Source organism: Cetorhinus maximus, chromosome 20 (assembly GCF_964194155.1).
Source record: "Cetorhinus maximus chromosome 20, sCetMax3.hap1.1, whole genome shotgun sequence".
In the NCBI taxonomy this organism is placed as follows: Eukaryota; Metazoa; Chordata; class Chondrichthyes; order Lamniformes; family Cetorhinidae; genus Cetorhinus; species Cetorhinus maximus.
In genome coordinates this window covers 29,586,126-29,609,181 of record NC_135898.1, presented here as the reverse complement: position 1 = coordinate 29,609,181, position 23,056 = coordinate 29,586,126, and the positions used below count along the sequence as shown (strand labels likewise).

At 43.1% G+C, this 23,056-nt stretch overlaps 1 protein-coding gene across 2 annotated transcripts in view; it reads right to left on the bottom strand.

The window, feature by feature from the left end:
* Window positions 1–12,524: 12,524 nt before the first annotated feature.
* The window catches only part of dna2 (DNA replication helicase/nuclease 2), a 75,747-nt gene continuing 65,215 nt past the window's right edge, over window positions 12,525–23,056 (bottom strand). For both annotated transcript variants that reach the window (XM_078565844.1, XM_078565845.1), the window contains 4 exons: window positions 20,326–20,415; window positions 16,351–16,536; window positions 14,928–15,074; window positions 12,525–13,729 (listed from right to left, as the gene is read on the bottom strand). In XM_078565844.1, coding sequence (XP_078421970.1) covers window positions 13,685–13,729; window positions 14,928–15,074; window positions 16,351–16,536; window positions 20,326–20,415 — 468 coding nt within the window. In that variant the 3' untranslated portion in view covers window positions 12,525–13,684. The remainder of the gene's footprint in view (window positions 13,730–14,927; window positions 15,075–16,350; window positions 16,537–20,325; window positions 20,416–23,056) is intronic.

Here is a 23,056-nt window from a genome sequence, read left to right as displayed (position 1 = left end):
GAGGAAGAGAGGAAGAGCAATAGTAATAGGGGATTCTATAGTCAGGGGAACAGATAGGCGCTACTGTGGCCGTCAACGTGACTCCAGGATGGTGTGTTGCCTCCCTGGTGCCAGGGTCCGGGATGTCATTGAACGGCTGCAGTGCATCCTGAAGAGGGAGGGTGATAAGCCAGAGGTCATGGTACATGTTAGTACCAATGACATAGGTAGAAAGAGGGATGAGGTCTTGCATCAAGAATTTAGGGAGTTAGGCAGTAGACTAAAAAGCAGGACCTCTCGGGTTGTAATCTCTGGATTACTCCCAGTGCCACATGCTAGCGAGCACAGAAATAGGAAAATAATGCAGATGAATACGTGGCTTAAGAGTTGGTGCAGGAGGGAGGGTTTTAGATTCCTGGATCACTGGGACCATTTCTGGGGAAAGTGGGACCTGTACAAGTGGGACAGTCTACATCTGAACCAGAGCGGGACTAACATCCTTGTGGGCGGGTTTGCTAATGCTGTTGGGAGGAGTTTAAACTAATTCGGCAGGGGGAGGGGACACAGAATGTCAGCAGAATAGGCACACATCATAATACAGTAAAACAATCAAGTCAGAGGGAGTACATCTGCATTAAGTTTCAAGGGAGTAAGGCAATGCTGGATGGCCTCTACTTTAATGCCAGGAGTATTGCAGGTAAAACGGATGAGTTAAGGATGAGGATTGACACATGGAAATGTGATATAGTAGTTATCACAGAGACGTGGTTGAGGGAGGGGCAGGATTGGGAACTCAACGTTCCAGGATATAGAATCTTCAGGTGAGACAGGGCAGGGGGTAAAAGAGGAGGAGGCATTGCATTATTAGTTAAGGAGCCAGTTACTGCAGTAAGGAGAGATGATATCTTGGAGGGGGCATCAAATGAAGCTTTGTGGGTAGAGTTTAGGAATAAAAAAGGGGCAGCCACATTGTTAGGTGTTTATTAAAGGCCCCCAGATAGTCAGCGGGAAATTGAGGAGCAAATATGTGCACAATTTGTGGAGGTGTGTAAAAACAATAAAAATAGGGTAATTATATTAGGTGATTTCAACTTTCCCAACATTAATTGGGATTAGTGTTAAGAGCTTGGATGGAGTGGATTTCTTGAAATGTGTACAGGAGAACTTTTTAGGTCAATATGTAGAGGGTCCAACAAGGGATGGCGCAGTGCTGGATCTAATTGTGGGGAATGAAGCCGGACAGGTGGTTGAGGGGGAGCATTTTAGTGATAGCGACCACAACATGGTACAATTTAAGCTTGTTATGGACAAAGAAATAGACAAGTTGCAAAAAAATGTTTTGGATTGGGGGAGAGCGGATTTTGGTAAAATAAGGCAGGATCTGGCTAAGGTAGACTGGGAATAGCTACTTGTGGGGAAATCTACAGAAGAGCAGTAGGGGACATTCAAAAAGGAAATGGGGAGGGTACAGGCTCAACATGTCCCCTCTAGGGTGATAGGAAGGAGTAACAAGCTCAGAGAACCATGGATGACCAGAGATATTCAGGATACGATGAGAAGGAAAAGAGAGGCTTTTAGCAGGTACAAGGGGAGCAAATCAGCAGAGGCATTAGTGGAGTACAGAAAGTGCAGGGTGGAGCTTAAGAAAGCAATTAGGAGAGCAAAGAGTGGATATGAGAAAGCTCTGGCTGGTAAAAGTAGGGAAAATCCAAAGATATTCTATAAGTATATCAATGGGAAGAGGATAACCAGGGAAAGAGTAGGGTCCATTAGAGACCAAGGGGGCAATCTATGGGTGGAGGACGTTGGTGGAGTGTTGAACGAATACTTTGCAGCTGTCTTCGCCCAAGAGAATGAGGATGAAGATATGGAACTTGGGGAGAGGGACTGCGAGTTTCTTGACCAAATTGATATAGGGAGTGACAAGGTATTGGAGGTGTTGGCAGGCTTAAAAGTGGACAAATCTCCAGGTTCGGATGATTTGTGTCCTAGACTGCTGAGGGAGGCAAGGGAGGAGATCGCAGGGGCTCTGTCCCAAATTTTTAATTCTTCGCTGGCCACGGGGGAGGTGCCAGAGGACTGGAGAACAGCTAATGTGGTTCCGCTATTTAAGAAGGGTTGTAGAGATAAGCCAAGGAACTACAGACCAGTGAGTCTCACGTCAGTGGTAGGGAAACTATTAGTGAAAATTCTGAAGGAGAAAATCTATCTCCACTTGGAGAGGCAAGGTTTGATCAGGGATAGTCAGCCTGGCTTTATCAGAGAGAGGTCATGCCTTACAAATTTGATTGAATTCTTTGAAGAAGTGACTAGGTGCAGTTGATGTAGTTTATATGGATTTCAGCAAAGCCTTTGAGAAGATCCCACATGGGAGACTTATAAAGAAGGCAAATGCACATGGGATACAGGGTAAGAAAGAATAAAGAACAAAGAAAAGTACAGCACAGGAACAGGCCCTTCGGCCCTCCAAGCCTGCGCTGATCACATTGCCCGTCAACTAAAACATTTTGCACTTCCGGGGTCCGTATCCCTCTATTCCCATCCTATTCATGTATTTGTCAAGCTGCCTCTTAAACACCACTATCGTACCTGCTTCCACCACCTCCTCTGGCAGCGAATTCCAGACACTCACTACCCTCTGTGTAAAAAACTTGCCCCGCACATCTCCTTTATACTTTTCTCCTCTCACCTTAAATCTATCTCCCTTAGTAATTGACTCTTCCACCCTGGGAAAAAGCTTCTGACTGTCTACTCTGTCCATGCCACTCATAATTTTGTAAACTTCTATCAAGTCGCCCCTCAATCTCCATCGCTCTACTGAGAACAATCCGAGTTTCTCCAACCTCTCCTCATAGCTAATAACCTCCAGACCAGGCAGCATCCTGGTAAACCTCCTCTGCACCCTCTCCAATGCCTCCATATCCTTCTGGTAATGTGGTGATCAGAATTGCACGCAATATTCCAAGTGTGGCCTAACCAAGGTTCTAAACAGCTGCAACATGACTTCCCAGCTTTTATACTCAATACCCCTGCCAATGAAGGCAAGCATGCCATATGCCTTCCTGACTACCTTATCCACCTGCGTTGCCACTTTCAGTGACCTGTGGATCTGTACACCCAGATCCCTCTGCCGGCCGATGCACTTAAGGGTTCTGCCATTTACTGTATAATTCCTGCCTGTATTAGACCTTCCAAAATGCATTACCTCACATTTGTCCGGATTAAACTCCATCTCTCCATTTCTCCGCCCAAGTCTCCAACCGATCTATATCCCGTTGTATCCTTTGACAATCCTCTTCACTATCTGCAACTCTTCCAACCTTAGTGTCGTCTGCAAACTTACTAATTAGCCCAGTTACATTTTCCTCCAAATCATTTATGTATACTACAAACAGCAAAGGTCCCAAGCACTGATCCCTGCGTAACTCCACTAGTCACAGCTCTCCATTCAGAAAAGCACCCTTCCACTGCTACCCTCTGTCTTCTATGACCAAGCCAATTCTGTAACCATCCTGTCAGCTCACCTCTGATCCCGTGCAACTTTATCTTCTGTACCAGTCTGCCATGAGGGACCTTGTCAAAGGCCTTTCTGAAATCCATGTATATAACATCCACTGCCCTTCCATCGTCGATCATTTGACAAGGTGGATTCAAAATTGGCTTAGTTGTAGGAGACAAAGGGTAATGACATTAGGCTGCTTTAGTGACTGCAAGCTCCGAGGACAATCCCTCCATCCCAGGAATTAATTTAATGAACTTCCCTCTATGGCAAGTATATCCTTCCTTAGGTTAGGAGACCAAAACTGTACACAATAGTGAGTGGAAGCCAGTGTCCAGTGGTGTATCACAGTGGTCTGTGCTGGGTCTCCTATTATTCGTCATTTATATAAACAACATAGATGACTATGTGGGGGGTAGGATTAGGAAGTTTGCGGATGAACAAAGATTGGCCAGGTGGTTAATAGTGAGGTTGAGTGTCTTGGGCTACAGGAAGATATAGATGGGATGGTCAAATGGGCAGATAAGTGGCAGATGAAATTTAACCCTGAAAAGTGTGAGGTGATACACTTTGGAAGGCGTCATTTGACATGGAAGTATTCAATGAACGGCATGACACTAGGAAGTTCTGAGGAACAAAGGGACCTTGGCGTGTGTGTCCATAAAGCTCTGAAGGCAGAGGGGCATGTTAGTGGGGTGGTGAAAAAGGCATATGGGACACTTGCCTTTATCAATCGAGGCATAGATTACAAAAGTAGGGAGGTCATGTTGGAGTTGTATAGAACCTTGGTGAGGCCACAGCTGGAGTACTGTGTGCAGTTCTGGTCGCCACTTTACAGGAAGGATGTGATTACACTGGAAGGGGTGCAGAGGAGATTCACCAGGATGTTGCCTGGGATGAAACATTTAAGTTATGAAGAGAGGTTGGATAGACTTGGGTTGTTTTCGTTGGAGCAGAGAAGACTGAGGGGTGACCTGATCGAGGTGTACAAGCTTATGAGGGGCATGGATAGGGTGGATAGGGAGCAGCTGTTCGCCTTAGTTGAAGGGCAGTCACAAGGGGACACAAGTTCAAGGTGAGGGGCAGGAGGCTTAGGGGGGATGTGAGGAAAAACGTTTTTATCCAGAGGGTGGTGACGGTCTGGAATGTGCTGCCTGGGAGGGTGATGGAGGTAGGTTGCCTCACATCCTTTAAAAAGTACCTGAATGAGCACTTGGCCCATAGCCTTGAATGTTATGATGTGCCAAGTGCTGGTAAATGGGATTAGGTAGGTAGGTCAAGTGTTTCTCACATGTCAGTGCAGACTCAATGGGCTGAAGGGCCTCTTTTGCACTGTGTGATTCTGAATGTAGCTATCTGCACCTGCAGCTCATCAATCCTGTTTTATCTCACTTCACACATTCACATATGTGCATAGTAACCCAATTTAGACTTTATTACATGCCCCCTTATGATGAACCCACTGAATACTTTACTATTTGCTACTCTGGTGCTACCTGTCTTTCCCAGTATTCTGTGCACCATGATATACCTTTCCACTATTACCTCCTCATTCCCACAACCCTGCCAAGTTAGTTTAAACCGACCCTAATAGCCCTAGCAAATCATCCCGCAAGGAAACTCATCTCAGTTCAGTGGGACCTGTCCGGCCTGTACAGGTCCCATCTCCCCCCCAGAACTGTGCCTAATGTCCCAGGAATCTAAAGCCCTCCCCCCTGCACCACCTTTACAGCCATGCATTCATCTGCTCTATCCTTCCACTTCTACACTCACTTGTGCATGCTACCGGGAGTAATGTAGAGATTTCTGCTTTTGAGGGCCTGCTTGCCACCTAGCTCCCTAAATCCTGACTGCAAGACCACATCCCTCTTTCTACCTATGTCGTTGGGAGGCAACATACCATCCTGGATTCATGTCTACAGCCAGACAAACTTCTGTCCGTTCTCCTATCAAATCATCTACCAGTATTCCTCTTCTAGTCTTCTTCGTTCTCCATCGTTTGCTGAACCAGGCTTAGTGCCATGGACTAGGCTCTGGCTGCATTCCCCAGACGAACCATCACTTTTTGGTTAGAGAGTGAGATGCACTCAAGGGATTCCTGCACTACTTGCCTGTTTCTCCTTAACTGCCAAAGAGAAAATTCAGATATAAATTGGTCCAACAGAGGGCGGTAGTGAGAAGTGACTGAGAAGCATTCTGGGAGAAGTCAGCACAGTCAGTGCAACTCAGAAGGGGATTGAGAAGGACTCTTGCCCTCAACAGGAGGAAGAGCATCCAACAGATGGCGGTAGTGAGAAGTGACTGAGAAGCATTCTGGGAGAAGCAGTCACTGCGACTCAGAAGGGGATCGAGGAGGACCCACTGTCAAAGAACGGAATAGCCCTAAGCATTACAATGTTGTAAAAACAAAAAGCTAAAAGCTACTGCGGATGCTGGAAATCCAAAACAAAAACAGAATTACCTGGAAAAACTCAGCAGGTCTGGCAGCATCGGTGGAGAAGAAATCAGTTGACGTTTCGAGTCCTCACGACCCTTTGGCAGAACTGAAGTATAGTTAGGAGAGAGGTGAAATATAAGCTGGTCTAAGGTGGGGGGCGGGGGGAGAGAGAAGTTGAGGGTGGGGTGGTTGTGGGGATAAGCAAGCAGTGATAGGAGAAGATAATCAAAAGATGTCACAGACAAAAGGATCAAAGAGGTGTTGAAGGTGGTGATATTATCTAAGAAAAGTGCTAATTAAGAATGGAAGGCAGGATACTCAAGGTACAGCTCTAGTGGGGGTGGGGTGGAAAGACTAACAAAGTTTTAGTTTTAGATTTAAAATAATGGAAATAGGTGGGAAAAGAAGAATCTATATAAATTATTGAAAAAAAGGGGGAGGGGGAAGAAACGGGGTGGGGAGGGGGAGTTTAAGATCTAAAGTTGTTGAATTCAATATTCAGCCCGGAAGGCTGTAAAGTGCCTAGTCGGAAGATGAGCTCAGTACAGGAAGTTAGGAGATAAATTAAAATGCAAGACCTCAAATGTAGTAATCTCAGGATTACTCCCAGTTCCACATGCTAGCGAGAGCAGGAATAAGAGGATAGACCAAATGAACACGTGGCTGGAGAGATGGTGTAGCCAGGAGGGATTCAGATTCTTGAGGCACTGGGACTGGGTTTGGGGAAGGTGGGACCTGTACAAACCGGACGGGCTGCACCCAGGCAGAGCTGGGACCAGTGTCCTTGCGGGGGCTTTTGCTAGTTCTGTTGGGGAGTATTTAAACTAGTGTGGCAGGGGGATGGGATCCTAGGAGTAGGATCAGATAGGTCAGATTCAGATCAGAAAAATGGAGGTAGAACATTAGCAAGGGATGTTGTGGTCGACATGGAGTTACAGGAGAAGCAAAGTTTACAAATTATCCAGCAAGGGAAATTGATGGGGTTAAACTATTTATACTTCAATGCAAGGGGTATTACAAACAGGGTAGATGAGTTAAGGGCACAGGTAGACACATGGCAGAAGAATGTCATTGCTATAATGGAGACTTGGCTAAAGGAGGGACAAAACTGGCAGCGAAATATCCCTGGTTATAGAGTCTTCAGCCACTATAGAGTAGGAGAAAAAAAAGGAGGGGGGTAGCACTAATGGTTAAAGAATCAATTCCAGTTGTGAGAAGGGATGATCTACTAAATGCGTCAACAAATGAGGCTTTATGGATTGAGCTTAGAAATAAAAAAGGGGCAGTCACACTACCGAAAGTATACTACAAATCCCTAAATAGTGAAACGAAGATAGAAGAACAAATATGTAGGCAAATTTATGCTTGTAAGAACAAGAGGGCAATAATAATATCAACTGGGATTCAAACAATATAAGGGGCACTGAGGGAGAAAAATTTATGCAGTGTGTCCAGGAAATTTTTTCAACCAATTTGTGACAAACCCAACGAGAGGAGATGCAATTCTAGACCTAGTCTTGGGGAACGAAGAAGGGCAAGTGGGTGAAGTGACAGTTGGCGACCATATCGGGGACAGTGATCATAATTCAGTTAGATTTAGCATTACCATGGAAAAGGACAGAGATAAGGCAGGAGTAAAAGTCTTGAACTGGGGGAAGGCAAATTTTGCAGAAATGAGAAGGGACTTGGCTGAGGTGGACTGGACAGCACTGCTGGAGGATAAAACAGTGGGAAGCACTAAAAAGCAAGATCCTAATTGTACAAAGTAGACATGTCCCCGACAAAAATAAGAGTGGTACTGCCAAATCTAGACCCCCCTGGCTGTCTAGAGGAATACAGGGGAAGATCAAACAGAAAAATAAAGCGTACGATAGGCACAAAGAACTAAGCACTGCAGATAGCCTAGACGAATATAGGAAGTGCAGGGACGAAGTAAAAAAGGAAATAAGGAAATTAAAGAGAGGGCATGAAAAAAGATTAGCAAGTAAAGTTAAAGATAACCCAAAGATGTTTTACCAATACATTAATGCTAAAAGGTTAGTTAAGGAAAAAGTGGGACCTATCAGAGATGAAGATGGAAACTTGTGTGTAGACACAGAGGCTGTGGGAAGGGTTTTGAATGAATATTTTGTCTCCGTGTTTACAAAGGAAAGGGAGGATGTAGATTTGGTAGTCCAGGAGGAAGACTGCAAGATATTGGATGGGATAGTCATAAAGAGAGAGGAAGTACTAGAAGGGTTGAAATCCTTGAAAGTGGATAAGTCACCAGGGCCAGATGGATTGTTTCCGAGGCTGCTGAAGGAAGTCAGGGAGGAGATAGCAGTAGCTCTGAGGATGATTTTCCAATCTTCATTAGATACAGGGGAGGTACCAGAAGACTGGGGAAATGCAAACGTAGTTCCATTGTTTAAAAAGGGATCAAAGGAAATGCCAAACAGTTATAGGCCGTTAGTCTTACATCGTTGGTGAACAAATTAGTAGAATCAATCCTGAGAGATAGGATTAACTGTCATGTGGAAAGGCATGGACTAGTCCGGGATGGTCAGCATGGATTTGTTAAAGGAAGGTCTTCCTCACAAATTTGATTGAATTCTTTGAGGAAGTGACAAGAAGGGTTGATGAAGGTACTGCAGTAGATGTTGTGTACATGGATTTTAGCAAGGCACGGTCCCACATGGCAGATTGGTCAGGAAAGTAAAAGCCCATGGGATTCAGGGTAATGTGGCAAACTGGATAAAAGATTGGCTTTGTAACAGGAAACAAAGGGTAATGGTCGATGGATGCCCTTGCGACTGGAAAGTTGTCTCAAGTGCTGTTCCACAGGGCTTGGTGTTGGGACCCTTGCTGTTTGTGTTATATATTAACAATTTGGACGTGAACGTGGGGGACAGAATTGGGAAATTTGCAGATGACACAAAGATTGGCTGAGTAGTGGATGATGTAGAGGATAGCCAAAATCTCCAAAAGGATATAGATGGGTTGATGGAGTGGGCGGTAAAGTGGCAGATGGATTTTAACATAGAGAAGTGTGAGGTCATACATTTAGGGAGGTCAAACAGTTACAGGGATTACACAATAAATGGGAATATACTAAGAGGGGTAGATGAAGCGAGAGATCTTGGTGTACAAGTACACAGGTCCCTGAAGGCAGCAGTTCAAGTAGACAAGGTTGTAAAGAAGGCATATGGAATGCTCTCCTTCATTGACAGAGGTATAGAATATAAAAGTAAGGATATAATGTTGGAATTGTATAAAACACTGGTGAGGCCACAACTGGAGTATTGTGTGCAGTTCTGGTCACCACATTACAGGAAGGATGTAATAGCTCTGGAGAGAGTGCAGAGGAGGTTTACAAGAATGTTGCCAGGGTTAGAAAAGTGTAGCTATGAGGAGAGATTGGATAGGTTAGTGTTATTTTCCTTAGAACAAAGAAGGCTTTGAGGTGACTTGATTGAGGTGTACAAAATTATGAGGGGAATAGATAGAGTGGACAGGATAAAATTGTTTCCCTTGGTGGAGAATTCTTGAATCAGGGGACATAGATTCAAGATAAGTGGCAGAAGGTGTAGGGGGGACATGAGGAAGAACTTTTTTACGCAGAGGGTAGTGGGTGTCTGGAATTCGCTGCCCAAGTTGGTGGTAGAGGCAGAAACTCTAAACTTTTAAAAAGTACCTGGATCTGCACCTTAAGTGCTGTAAACTGCAGGGCTATGGGCCGGGTGCAGTAAGGTGGGATTAGAAAGAGCACCTGGGTGTCCTTGGGCTAGCATGGACAAGATGGGCCGAATGGCCTCCTTCTGTGCTGTAACTTTTCTATGGCATTGAAAATTCTGATTGGTCAGGATTTGTGTGAATCTTAAAAACTTGGAACTAAAGTTAACGTTTCAAGTTGATAACATTTCATCAGAAACAAGTACACAGCCAAAGGGGGCAATGAAGAACAAAAGGGAAGGTATGTGATAAAGTGAAAAGCAAATAGAAAAGGTTAAATACAAAAGGGATGATAGTGCAAGGTGAAACAGGATGGCGATGGGTCAAATTTTTAAAAATAAGTCGAGACGAGGTATAAACAATTACTCTGAAAGGAAGGAAGCATGGAAAATAAAGCCCAGGAAGTTTGCAGGCTAACCCCAGGGTGCGTAAATCACCCTTCTGGCCATGTATAGAGGGGTTCCCACTCCAAGCACTGCTCTGCTAATGTGGACCATGGAAGAATGTTCGCTACAGAATCCTGAAGGGGAATGGGAAGATGTTTTTAGCGGTAGCATCTTGCTGGAGATAGCAGAAATGATAGAGAATGATCCATTGAAAGTGGAGGCTGTGGGGTGGAAGATGAGAACAATGGAGATTCCATCATGATATCTTCCACAAACAAACAACTTCTGCAATGTCTTAATTTTTCTTCTGCTGACGATTCTCCTTCACCATGGTTGACAGAACCTTTGATTGCATTGTCCCATTTCCTGCATTCAATTTTGATTGGCTCCTGGCCAGGTTGTGTGTGAGTTTAGTACAGTAGATCAGCTCCTAGCCTGAAGAGAGAAAAGACCTTAAACTTCCCTGTGTTTTGTAAGACTCCAGTAATCCTGCCATAGTAGCTAGCTGGCTATTCCTCATATCCCTGTTTCCTACTTTCTTTGAGACCCCCTGTCAGGAGGAAAAGGGGAAAAATCACCAGTAGAGGCATTAAAAAAGTTTCAACTAGAGAACCACAGACTGCGAGTGATGGGAGACCACCTCGTGTCAGCCTCCAAGAAATTTGGAAGAAAGCAATCAAAGTCAACCCATCTAATCCTGAACTCCGGATTGGTGCTATTGAACTGTTTTACCTCACCCTTAAAATCCATGTTTTGCGTGTCTTATATGTATGTGGGTGTGATTGTGTATTGGGGTTTAAGAAGGGGTAGTGTTTAAGTTATAGAGTTAAAAGTTAGCAGTTCGTATTTTATTTTGCCACTGATTACCGACAATTTGTTTAATAAACAGTTATTTACTTGTAAGTTTACAAACCTGGTGCCCGTATTGTTCATTTAAAGTAAACAATTAGGTAGAATTGGGACAATTTGGTGGTCTGATTAAACTTCCCACAATTGTCACGGCTCAAGGAGCAGTGAGACTTGATACAACAGCGCGCTATCCCCAGTGAGTCATGATATTCTTCCAACATAGCGTATTGTATTGTGTTCACAATATATCTCTACACTGGAGACACCAAACACATTATATTTACTGTTTTTCTCTCTCCAGATGCTGCCAAATCTGCTGAGTGTTGCTAGCGTTCTATTTATTTCAGATTTCCAGCATCTGCAGTATTTTACTTCTTGTTGAAACAAAATAGTCCCAGGTATAATATTTGAAAAAGGGGAAAAAAATCAACGAATATCAAGGATTCAAACTTGAGTTTTGTTTTCATTCTCAGAATATGGATTCTGTTGGCAAGGCTGGCACTTATTGCTTATCCCGGTTTCCCTAAGCAACCACTGAAGTGTGTGTGGTGAAAGTACTGCCACAATGGCATTAGGTAGGAATTTTCAGATTTTGGCCCAATGATGATGAAGGAATGTCAGTATGTCCAAGTCAAGGTGGTGTGCAACTTTGAAATGGTGGTGTTCTCATGAACCTGCTGCCCTTTTCTTCCAGGTGGTGGAAGTTGCGAGTTTGGGAGTTGATGTTGAAGAAGCCTTTTAAACTGCAGATTGTACACCATGCAATCACAATATGCTGGTGGTGAAAGGAGTGCTGTGCAAATGGTCTGCTTTATCCGAGATGCTGCTGAGTAGCTTCGAGTATCTTGCACCCATCCAGACAAGTGTATACCATCACGTTCCTGACTTGTGCCTTGTTGGTGATGAAAAGGTTTTGGAAATCAGGAGGTGAGCTACTCATTGTAGAATGGTCAGCCTCTGACCTGCTCTAGTCATCATGGCATTTATGCAGCCAGTCCAGTTGAGTTTCTTATCAATGATGACGCCCCCAGGATGTCAGTGGTGGGGAATTTGGTGATAGCAATGCTGTGGAATGTCAAGCAGAAATGGTTCAACTCAGTCTTGTTGGGGATGGTCATTGCCTGACATTTGTGAGATGCAAATGTTATTTGCCAGTTATCAGCCAAGTCTGAGTGTTGTGCAGGTCTTGTTCAATGAAGGCATGGACTGCTTCAGTATTTGAGGATTTATGAATAGAATTGAACATTGCAATCATCAACAAACATATGAGGTTCTGATCTCTGATGGAAGGAAGGTGATTGGTCAAACAGCAGAAGATGCTGGACATCTAAGAAATTCCTGCAGTGATGTCCTGGGGCTGAGGTCATTTGCCTCCAACAACCACAACCATCTTTCTTAGTGCTAGGTAAAACTCCAACTTGTGGAAAGTTAGTTCCTGCTTTCAGAGCACCAAATAGTGAGCAAATGAGATTTGCAGCAAGTAACAAAACGTTAATAACTAGGGGCTTCAACTAACCTGAAGTAGACAGGATTAAGACAAAAGTTTGTGGTCAAAATAGAAGGAGCTCTGTTCCTGCTAAGTAATCAGACTCCCCACAAATTGTATATCTTGTTCCCTTCTAAGGAATCCTCATTGCAGAACAAAATAAGACTGCTGCAATGTAAAAATGAATAACCACTTTAATTTTTCTAACACATTATTGAAATTACAGTGCAACTGCAGCATCAACTTATGCTAAAATAGGTAAATCAGCAGGTATGGTATTTAATAGACAGGAAATTCCTCAAATAGTAATTAGTTCACAGCTTGTTTAGGAGCTCTCGTCAATCTTACATTATATGAAGTGTTGCACCATCCCCGACTCCAGAGTAGAAGAAATAGTGTTCCACACCATCAGACATACAGCATACTCCTCTTCCACCCCCATCATATGACAAGGATTTAATGCACCTCTTCTTTCCACTAGGCATAAAGGTACTGCAATAGTTGTGAAGGGTGGCCATTAAATGAGAAACAAATGGTTATACACAGCTCAGCTGCAGAAAGGTAAAACAGGAAGTATAGTTTGAATATACGTGGGCTGAATGAAATCTATTCTAGACAGTCCATTCCCCTTTAAGTTCTGTAATAACTAAAATCCCCCCCGTCATAGTGAAAAGTTATCAGAAATGTTTGAAATCTTTCAGGGTTAGAGAAGAATGTTGCATTGCATTACCACATGATTTGGGGAATATTATGATACAGTTTCAGGGGATGTTACAATAATGATTCAGGAGTTGTTACAGCAATAACATAGGTGTTACACATTTTGTTCAATACGTTTTGGTGTTCCACATCAATATGATGCAGTGTGGGATGTTACATTAACGGTATGAAGTTTGGGGTAGGGTATGTGTTACAGATTAATACGATGCAGTTTGAGGCTGTCACACATGTTAGTTAATATGATGCAGTTTGGGATGTGTTAGTGTTACGATTCAGCTTGAGCAGTGAGATGCATGTTGATGGAAAATAAAAGAACTTGCATACAGTTATTTTTAGATGACCTGGGTAGTGATTTTGTGTGTTGGAAATCTAAGTCAAGTTAAAGGAATTCAAACCTATTCAGAACTGACTAAACAATACAAGATTTTCTGATCAATTGGTTTGAACTTGTCTTTTGGAGGTAATAGATCCAACTGAATAACAGACTAAGTTAGACCAGAGCAGCAGTGCTTGTCCAGGAGCTAGGTAGAGGTTCAGCTGAGACGCAAATACATCCTTGTCGTAGGCATGTAGCACCAGCTCTCCCATATTCACATTATTCAGGAGGATGAATGCACTCACTTCACAGTGATTGTGTGCGCTGCAGGGGGAAGATCAATGATGTAAAGCTGGTTAAGGAAAAGGAAGAAATGTCATAGCCCTACATTGTGGAGAGACCGAAGTCCATAGAATCACTCAGCTGTTAAGTGAAATTAGCAACCAGTGATGACCAAGGCTCCCCGTGGGTGAAGAGTCAGCGGTTTGCCCAGGCTGGTGTACACAGTCCTATAGACGGGCACCAGTCACCCTCCCACAAGGATCTGTGATCATCCCACAGCATCCCTAGTGCGCTCTTAGTACCTACAGAGATTATTCACAAAGGACTTGAGGCAGCGGTTGGATGGAGGGGTGGCAATGTAATTTGAGCCAGGAACTTGTTAAACAATGACATGAAAGCACACTAGTGGCTTCTACCAGCTGTGCAAAAAGTGATCCGATTTAACACAGCACTTCCAAGAAATGGTGGGATACACAGATGCCCGGCCCTGTCTCCCCGACGGCCCAGGTCCCAGCCCTGTCTGCAGGACAATCAATTCTCAGCCCATCTGGAAGATCGGTCAGTGCACAACCCCATCTGCGGGACAGCCCATGTTCACGCTCTCCATCCCCGTCATGCAGGAATGTGGCAGCTCCGATTTAAAGCAGTGTGAGCTGATGCATTCAGAGAAGAAAAACAAGGTATGGGAAGAGGCATGACGTGGAGAAACAAAGACTAAATTGTAGTCCAGATACATAACTCCTTGAAAGTGCAGATGTGCTATAAAGAGACCAGCAACACTTTTGGCTTTATAAATAGGGACAGAGTGAAAAAACAGATCTATACAAGGGAAGAGTCAGAGGACTGCACAGTTCTAAATGCATTACAGAAAGGGTATTAAAGCTATAGAGAATGTAGAGCATGGATTCACCAGGATGCTATCAAGGATGAAACATTAGTTACATGGAGAGAGATGCGAGACATTTCCAATGGACAGGGAAAGCCACAAACTGATACCTTTATCTCCTATGACACAGCTAATTTCCCAGCAATTTCTGTTTGCTGCCTGGGTGAGATTGCTGATTAATGATTAAGGATCCCATGAGGAAGTGCAATGAAACTGTCCAACACATTTCTGAGGCCCTTACAGCCAGTCACAGGTGATTCTGTCTCATCAGTCTGAGTTGCATCTCAGCCCAGTCTAACCCATTACCTTCAATACTTGATTCCTGGCCTTTATATATTCTTTATTCTAATAATACATTATCACTTATAAAGGATATCATTTCTTCAGTTTTTAAGTGATCAAGTAATTTTTTAAAAGGAGCATATTGACATAGCGTCGGCATACATCCCATCATAACCAGCTTGTGCTTGGGTCGAGTCAGGGCTACGTTGAGTCTTCGCCAGTCCTTCAGTAACTCTCCAAGCTGTTAAGAAAGTTCAGTGCAGTTATCGCCTTTGATGTAACATACATTTCATCGTGGAAATACCATTGACAGTATATGTAGTTTCAGATGTGTGTGTTTCATTCTCAATCATATATTTTAATTATAAGAACGATTTCTTTCTCAGCTTTGAAGAAAACTCTAAAGCCAAATCAGATTAACAATGCCTAGTCCTGTCCACTCTTATGATGATTCTTCATCTTCTGTTACATGGCCTCAGCGCACTCAATTTCCAGCCCTAGGTATGACGACTGAATGTTACATCTTGATTGCCCTTCAGCCTTTGATAGGGCAATGAAAATGAGGCTGAGGTGTTTCTTAATGTTTCTCTCAATTCTAACTAGCAACTAACCGCTCTCCACTGTAACACCTCCAACTATAGTCCTCCTCAATTCACTGACATTTGTTAACCTCACTGTTTCTCACTTCCTGATCACTGAATCAACCTGTAAAGAGTTTGGTTTCCTCCTCTATGCCTCTTTTCAAGAATTATTAACTTTCGACAATGTCCATGTGTTGAAGGCTTGAATAGTGCCTCTCAAACCTGTGATGGCTTCACTGACATCTGTAATAAATAGTCTTTTGCTACAGGATATAAGAAACAGCTTCTTGCTTGATGGGCAGTCTCTCCCTTAACCCATCACTTTTTTCTTATTGCTCTTTCTCAACAATCCAATGGTCAACCTCCCTCTGAACTTTTCTCTACCATCCATCACACTCTTCTTCCCCCCCATATGTTCTTAGTGTGAAAATCAAGGACCTGAACATCCTCTGTTCTCATTGATTTCTAGGACTTCAAAACTGGAACTCAATTCTCAGATTTCCTTTCCTTAGTTCAGCTCAAAATTTCAAGTGAATACTTCTCAATTCACTTCATCTTCCCTGTTACTCTTGCTCTCTCGGCCCTGGCCATTCACCTGGGCTTTAAATGAGTGTCCACAACTGCAAACCCCAAAAGGAATTCTAATTATGAATCACCTCATCACAGAGCATTCTTTAGAAGTTGGGAACAATGTCCATTCCAATGAAATCAGCCTATTTGAGATAGACAAGACATCATACCAAAACCACAAATGCATCCTTTAGCTCACCTTTAATAATTATAATTGATTTTCAAGTAAAGTCTGATTTAAGGCTGGATGGATATTAAAAACAGATCCAGCTCTCCTGGGTTGATGTTAACATCCTCCCTCAGGATTACACACATTTACAGCATGGATTTGTAACAATACACAGTAACAGGCATCACTTCACTCACCTTTCCCTCTCTGTTACTCCTAACAAAGGACACAATGATAACACTTTTGTCTCTCCCCTGGTACTTGTCCACCGTATTGACCTCAACAGCACTGAAGGCCTTGTCCTGCATCAGCACGGCTGAGACTGCTTTAAGCTGCTGTCTGTATGGTGCAATAATCCCAATGTTACAGGGCTTGCATCCAACCTGCATATAAAACAAACCCAACAGTCTGGGTCAGCCACAGAAACATCAACCACAGCTTCCTTCCCACTTTAGGAAAGCTGTCTCACACTGTCACTTCACCAAACTAACTTTGGCAATGAAGTAACAGAGCAATTTAGAACATTAGCTTATTTATAGAGTGAGGTATTTAAATAATCTAATACCCCTTAAATGTTTTAAGAGTACTGAATTCAGCTATCAGCTGTCTCAGGGTTCTTGTTTCAGAGTCAAAAGATCTTGGGTTAAGTCCTACTCCAGAGACTTGAGGTTATCATCGAAGCCGACACTCCAATGCAATACCGAGTGAGTGCTGCACTGTCAATCAACATCACTAAAGCGAATTATCCAATCATCATCACACTGCTGTTTGTGGGAGCTTGCAAATTAACTGCCACCATCTACTGTTATGATCCCCAGCTGAGATTACCGCTGGACAAGCCTGATCTCAGGGTGGAACTCGGCTTGATCGATCCTAACTTTTATTTGTTTGTTTAGATATATGGAGAGAGGCCATTGAACAGAGTCAGCTAATGAACTTTTAACAAAAGCGTAAAACATTTATTCAACAACAAAAGACGAGCTATATTACAATACTCCTTCACCCACAACTATACCTTTACAGATATATACAGATTTGTAAGGATAACACAAGTTGCAAAAGCTATCTTATACTCTAATGTTCACAGTTAGTCCAGTCCACGTAAACCAATAGGCAACCTGTGTTCAGGCTTTAAATCTGCTTTCGACGGCTTTTGTCTCTTTAAATCTGAAGCTTGGAGCCTTTGTCTTTGCCCCCCTCTCTTAACTCACTTAACAGGACCTTTTCCAGGTTCCTGTCCTTCCTTTGACTACAAGGTCTGCTTGGGACTTTCTCTTGTTCCACTCCCCTAGATTTTGGAGTCTTTTCCTTAGCTTGGGACTGGCTATCTGTCCCCAAAGTACTCCAGCTGAAGCTGAAAGGGCTGTTAGACAGAAAACAGGACACGGACAATGTTGTAAAGTGCAAGTAAAACAAGTAAATTAGGATATCGTGGTTAGATTATAGTCAAGACAGGTTTCCAGAAGCTTAAACATTATAGGAGACAGAAAAGATGGTGGGCCAAAGAGTGCCACAGTTTATAATGTTAAGATTAAGGAAGATATTCAAACACATTGACTAAAGTTTGAACTGCATCTTAGTCCCTCCCTCCAACCTAACACACAAGCCTGATCCTATCTTTACGTAACATCTAGACAAGAACACCACTCAGGAGGGTAAATGGCCAGGAGTAGGGATTCTGGATGAATGGATTTTCATAGCACAGGAGCACGATGACCAACTGTGCTAACAAACTAGAAGTGGAAGCACTGGGCCTTCCTGATCTGCACAGCTCAATTTAAAATCCTGCAGTCACCAAAGGAGCCAAACTGTAGAATGTGGGAGAAATATTCGACTTGAGTATAATGCACAGAAAATAAACTAGCTTCTGTTAAGTCAGTAGCCACTGGAACAAACCCTGAGGTATATTTTGCACAATATGGATACAAGTTCAAAATCGATGGGGAGACTGCATTATTCACACAAGCTAAGGAAGTTAAAAGAAAGTTAAATTGCTATACTATGCCACAGTTCTGTGAGGATCTGAATGAACCAAATCAGCACAGGCAGCGAGGGTCAGAGCATCATCCCATGCATGCACCCACTTACCACACACTGCGTAATACACTTATAAATACACGTATATACACTTATAAAGTGTATACACTTTATATTTACACTATTTACACAGTAAATACACTTATAAACATAAACAATAGGAATAGAAACAGAAGTTGCCTATACAGCCTCTTGAGCATGCTCTGCTATTTAACACAATGATAACTGAACTTCTACTTCAACTCTATGTCCTATCCCCATAACCCTTGGCTCCCTTAGTAACCAAAAATCTATCAGTCTCAGCCTTGGATATACTCAACAATTGAGCATCCCTGTGGGGCAGAGAATTCCAAAGGTTCAAAATCTTAAGCAAAGAAATTTCTCCCCATCAGTCCTAAATGGCTCACCCCTTATCCCCAAGAATGTGACCCGAGACTCTCCAGCCAGGGGAAAAAGGCCTCTCAGCATCCGCACATTCAAAACTTCTAAGGATATGTTTCAATCAAATCCCCTCATTCTTCTAAACTCCAGAGAATATAAGCCCATTCTACTCTATCTCTCCTCATCTGAGAGTTCTCACACACCAGGAATCGCTCTATTGAATCTTTATTGCACATCTTCTAAGGCAAGTATATCCTTCCTTGGGTAAGGAGACCAAAGCTCTACATAATATACTCCAGGTGTTTGTCTCACTAAATCACAGAATTATTATGGTGCAGGAGGCCGCCATTAAGCCCATAGTGTCTGACTAGTCAAAACAGAAAATGCTGTAAATACTAAACAAGTCTGGCAGCATTTGTGGAGAGAGGAACAGAGTTGTTAGAATGTTTCAGTTCTGATGAAAGGTCAACTTGAAACGTCAACTCTGTTCCTCTCTCCACAGATGCTGCCTGACCTGTTTATTTCCAGCATTTCCTGTTTGTATTTCAAATTTCCAGCATCCATAGAATTTTGCTTTTCTATTAGTGCTCGCTCTAAAACCAGGTATGGTTGCAGCAACACCCCTTGACTCATACTCCAACCCTTTACAATAAATGCTAACTGACCATTTGCCTTCCTATTTGCTGCTGTACCTGTATATTAACTTTTAGTGAAGTGCAGGACACCCAAATCCTTCATTTACTAGTCTCTCCTCTACTAAAAATATTGTTTTTCCGTTTATCCCAAAGTGGATAATTTCTTATATTCCTTATATTATACCCCCATTTGTCACCTTCTTGACCATCACTTCCTCAGTCTACATCCCTTTTCAATCTCTTTGCATCTCTCAAATCATCGTAATTTTCGAAGTGCCCTGTTTGTGTCCTTAATAACAGATTCTAACATTTTGCCTTCTAATATCAGCCTAACTGGCCTGATTTCTCCTCTTTTTTTTTAAATTGCAGGGTGATATTTGCTTTTTTCCGATTCACCAGGACCATTCCAGAATCAAGAAAATTTTGGAAGATCACAACCTGTGCATTCACTATCTCTGCATCTTTTAGAGTCCTAGGATAAAGGTCATCAGGTCCCTGGGTATTTGTCAACTTTCCCGTCCCATTAATTTCTCCTGTACTTTCCTTTTGCTAATATTAATTACTCTCAAGTTCCTCACTCTCATTACAGCCTTAGTGCCCCACAATTTCTGTGAGTCCTCTACTGTGGAGACAAACAAAATAATTATTTAATATCTCTGCCATTGCCTTACCCCATTATAATTTCTCCTGTCTCTGCCTCTAAGGGACTCACATTTATATTCACCAATCTCTTCCTTTTTACATACAATGTATATTTTTGTATTTCTTTCAAGTTTAACTCTCCCATTTGCTCCCTCTATTGATCTCTTGTTCATGCATTCAATTTGCATCCATGTGTGCTCTCCCTCACTAAATAATTACGGACATACTACTGTCTCCAGCGAGCTTTAATTAAATAGGGACACAACAAATACCTCAACTCACTCACTCGATTCTGTTTGACCAATTATAAAACCAGGTTAGAAAAGATTTAATTTGTGCAGGAACATAAATGGAACGTTGTGAAATGTGTGATTTCCATGACTGCCATTTTTGCCTAGAGTGCTGTTGGCTTCAATATTTCATCTTAGTACTGATCAGTGTGATGCACACTGTCCCCTCAGGGTCGGAGACACATACCTTAAGCAGCACCTTTGTCAGGCAGTATACCAGGTCAGCTTCGGTCAGGTTACTCAGTCCACATTGCTCGTCTGTCTCTGGGGCTGGTACCTTGCATATAAGGCAAACACATCAGACCCCAAATGAAATGCACTGTACAGTCAGCTGGTAACAAATGCTTTTCAACAAATAGAGCACGTAACCCACACATAGTGCCTTTAACATAATACAACATCCCCAAGGCACCACAGGAATACCACAAACAAAATTTGACACTCAGCCACATAAGGCAATATTAGGGCAGATGCCCAAAAGCCTGGTCAAAGAAGTAGGTTTTGAGGAGTGTCTTTAAGAAGACAGACAGAAAAGTGTAGGAAGGGAATTCCAGAGTTTGGGGACTAGACAGCTCAAGGTCACAGCTGCTAATGGTGGAGCGACCAAAATTGGGGATCCTTGGAGGCCAGAATTAGATGAGTGCAGATATCTGATGGTTGTGGAGCTGAATCAGATTACAGATATAGGGAGGGGCCTGGCCATGGGGGGGATTTGAAAACAAGGATGAGAATTTTAAAATCTAGGCTTTTGACTGGGAACCAGTGTAGGTCAGTGAGCATAGAGGTGATAGGGGAATGGGAGTAAGAATATAGGCAGCAGAGATTTGGATGACCAGACTTATGGAGGGTAGAATGTGGGAGACCAGCCAGGAGTGCACTGGAATAGGCACGGTTAAAGATAACAAGGGCACAGAATGAGGTTATGAACAGCATTTTTTTTATTCATTCAAGGGATGTGGGCTTCACTGGCTAAGCCAGCATTTATTGCCCATCCCTAACTGCCCTGGAGAAGGTAGTGGTGAGCTGCCTTCTTGAACTGCTGCAGTCCATGTGGTGTAGGTACACCCACAATGCTGTTAGGGAAGGAGGTCCAGGATTTTGACCCAGCAACAGTGAAGGAATGGCGATATATTTCCAAGTCAGGATGCTAAATGGCTTGGAGGGGAGCTTCCAGACAGCGGTGTTCCCTTGTATCTGCTGCCCTTGTCCTTCTAGATGGTAGTGGTCGTGAGTTTGCAAGTTGCTGTCTAAGAAGCCTTGGTGAGTTCCTGCAGTGCATCTTGTAGATGGTACACACTGTTGCTACTATTCGTTGGTGGTGGAGGGAGTAAATATTCGTAGATGGGTGCGAATCAAGCAGGCTGCTTTGTCCTGGATGGTGTCAAGCTTGCTCAGTATGTTGGAGTTGCACTCATCCAGAGGAGAGCATTCCATCACACTCCTGACTTGTGCCTTGTAGATTGTGGACAGGCTTTGGGGAGTCAGGAGGTGAGTTACTCGCCACAGGACTCCTAACCTCTGACCTGATGAGTTGATACATGGGGAAAGTTAGACAATGTTATAGAATCAAAGAATCATTACAGCACAGAAGGCAGCCATTTGGCCCATTGAGTCTGCACTGGCTTTCTGAAAGCACGTTCAACCTAGTCCCACTTCCCTGCCTGATCCCCATAACATTGCACATTCTCACTTTTCAGGTAGCAATTAAATACCTCAATTGAACCTGCCTCCACCACCCTTTCAGGAAGTTTGTTCCAGACTACAACCATCCTCTGGGTGATAAAATGTTTCCTCACAACACTTTTATTCCTTTTGCCAAATATTTTGAATCTGTGCCCTCTAGTTCTTGATATTCTCAAGTGGGAACAGTTGCTCACTATTTACCCTACCCAAACCCCTCAGGATCTTGAACACCTCTATCAAGTCTCCTCTCAGCCTTCTTTTCTCCAAGGAAAACAGTCTCAACTTCTCCAAAACAAAAACAGAATTACCTTGAAAAACTCAGCAGGTCTGGCAGCATCGGCGGAGAAGAAAAGAGTTGACGTTTCAAGTCCTCGTGACCCTTCAACAGAACTGTTTGCTTCTGTTGAAGGGTCACGAGGACTCGAAACGTCAACTCTTTTATTCTCTGCCGATGCTGCCAGACCTGCTGAGTTTTTCCAGGTAATTCTGTTTTTGTTTTGGATTTCCAGCATCTGCATTAGTTTTTTGTTTTCAACTTCTCCAATCTTTCTACATAGCTACAGTTCTTCATCCCGGGAATCATTCTTGTGAATCTCCTCTGTACTCTCTCCACTGCCTTCACATCCTCCCTCAAGTAAGGTGCCCAGAACTGGACACACTACTCTAGGTGAGGCCTAACTAGTGTCTTATACAAATTCAAGATGACCTCCTTACTCTTGTACTCAATGCCCTTATTAATAAAGCCTAAGATACTATATACTTTATTAACTGCTCTCTCAACATGCCCTGCCATCTTCAGTGACCTATGTACGTATACACCAAGGTCCCTCTGTTCCTGCACCTCCTTTAGAGGCTCTCTCTTTATTTTATACTGTCTCACCATAACTTTCCTGCCAAAATGAATCACCTCACATTTCTCTACACTGAACTTCATCTGCCACTTGTCTGCCCAGTCCACCAAAATGTCTATGTCCTTTTGAAGTTCAAGACTATCCCCATCACAGTTGACAACATTTCCAATCTTTGTATTATCTGCTAATTTTGAAATCATGCCCTGCACACCACATTCTAGGTCATGAATGTTTGTCAGGAAGAGCAAGGGTCCCAATACTGACCCCTGAGGAACTCCACTGTAAACCTTCCTCCAATCTGAAAAACCATCATTTATCACCACTCTTTCCTGTCACTCAGCCAATTTCTTATCCAAGTGCCTACTCTCCCTTTTATTCCACGAC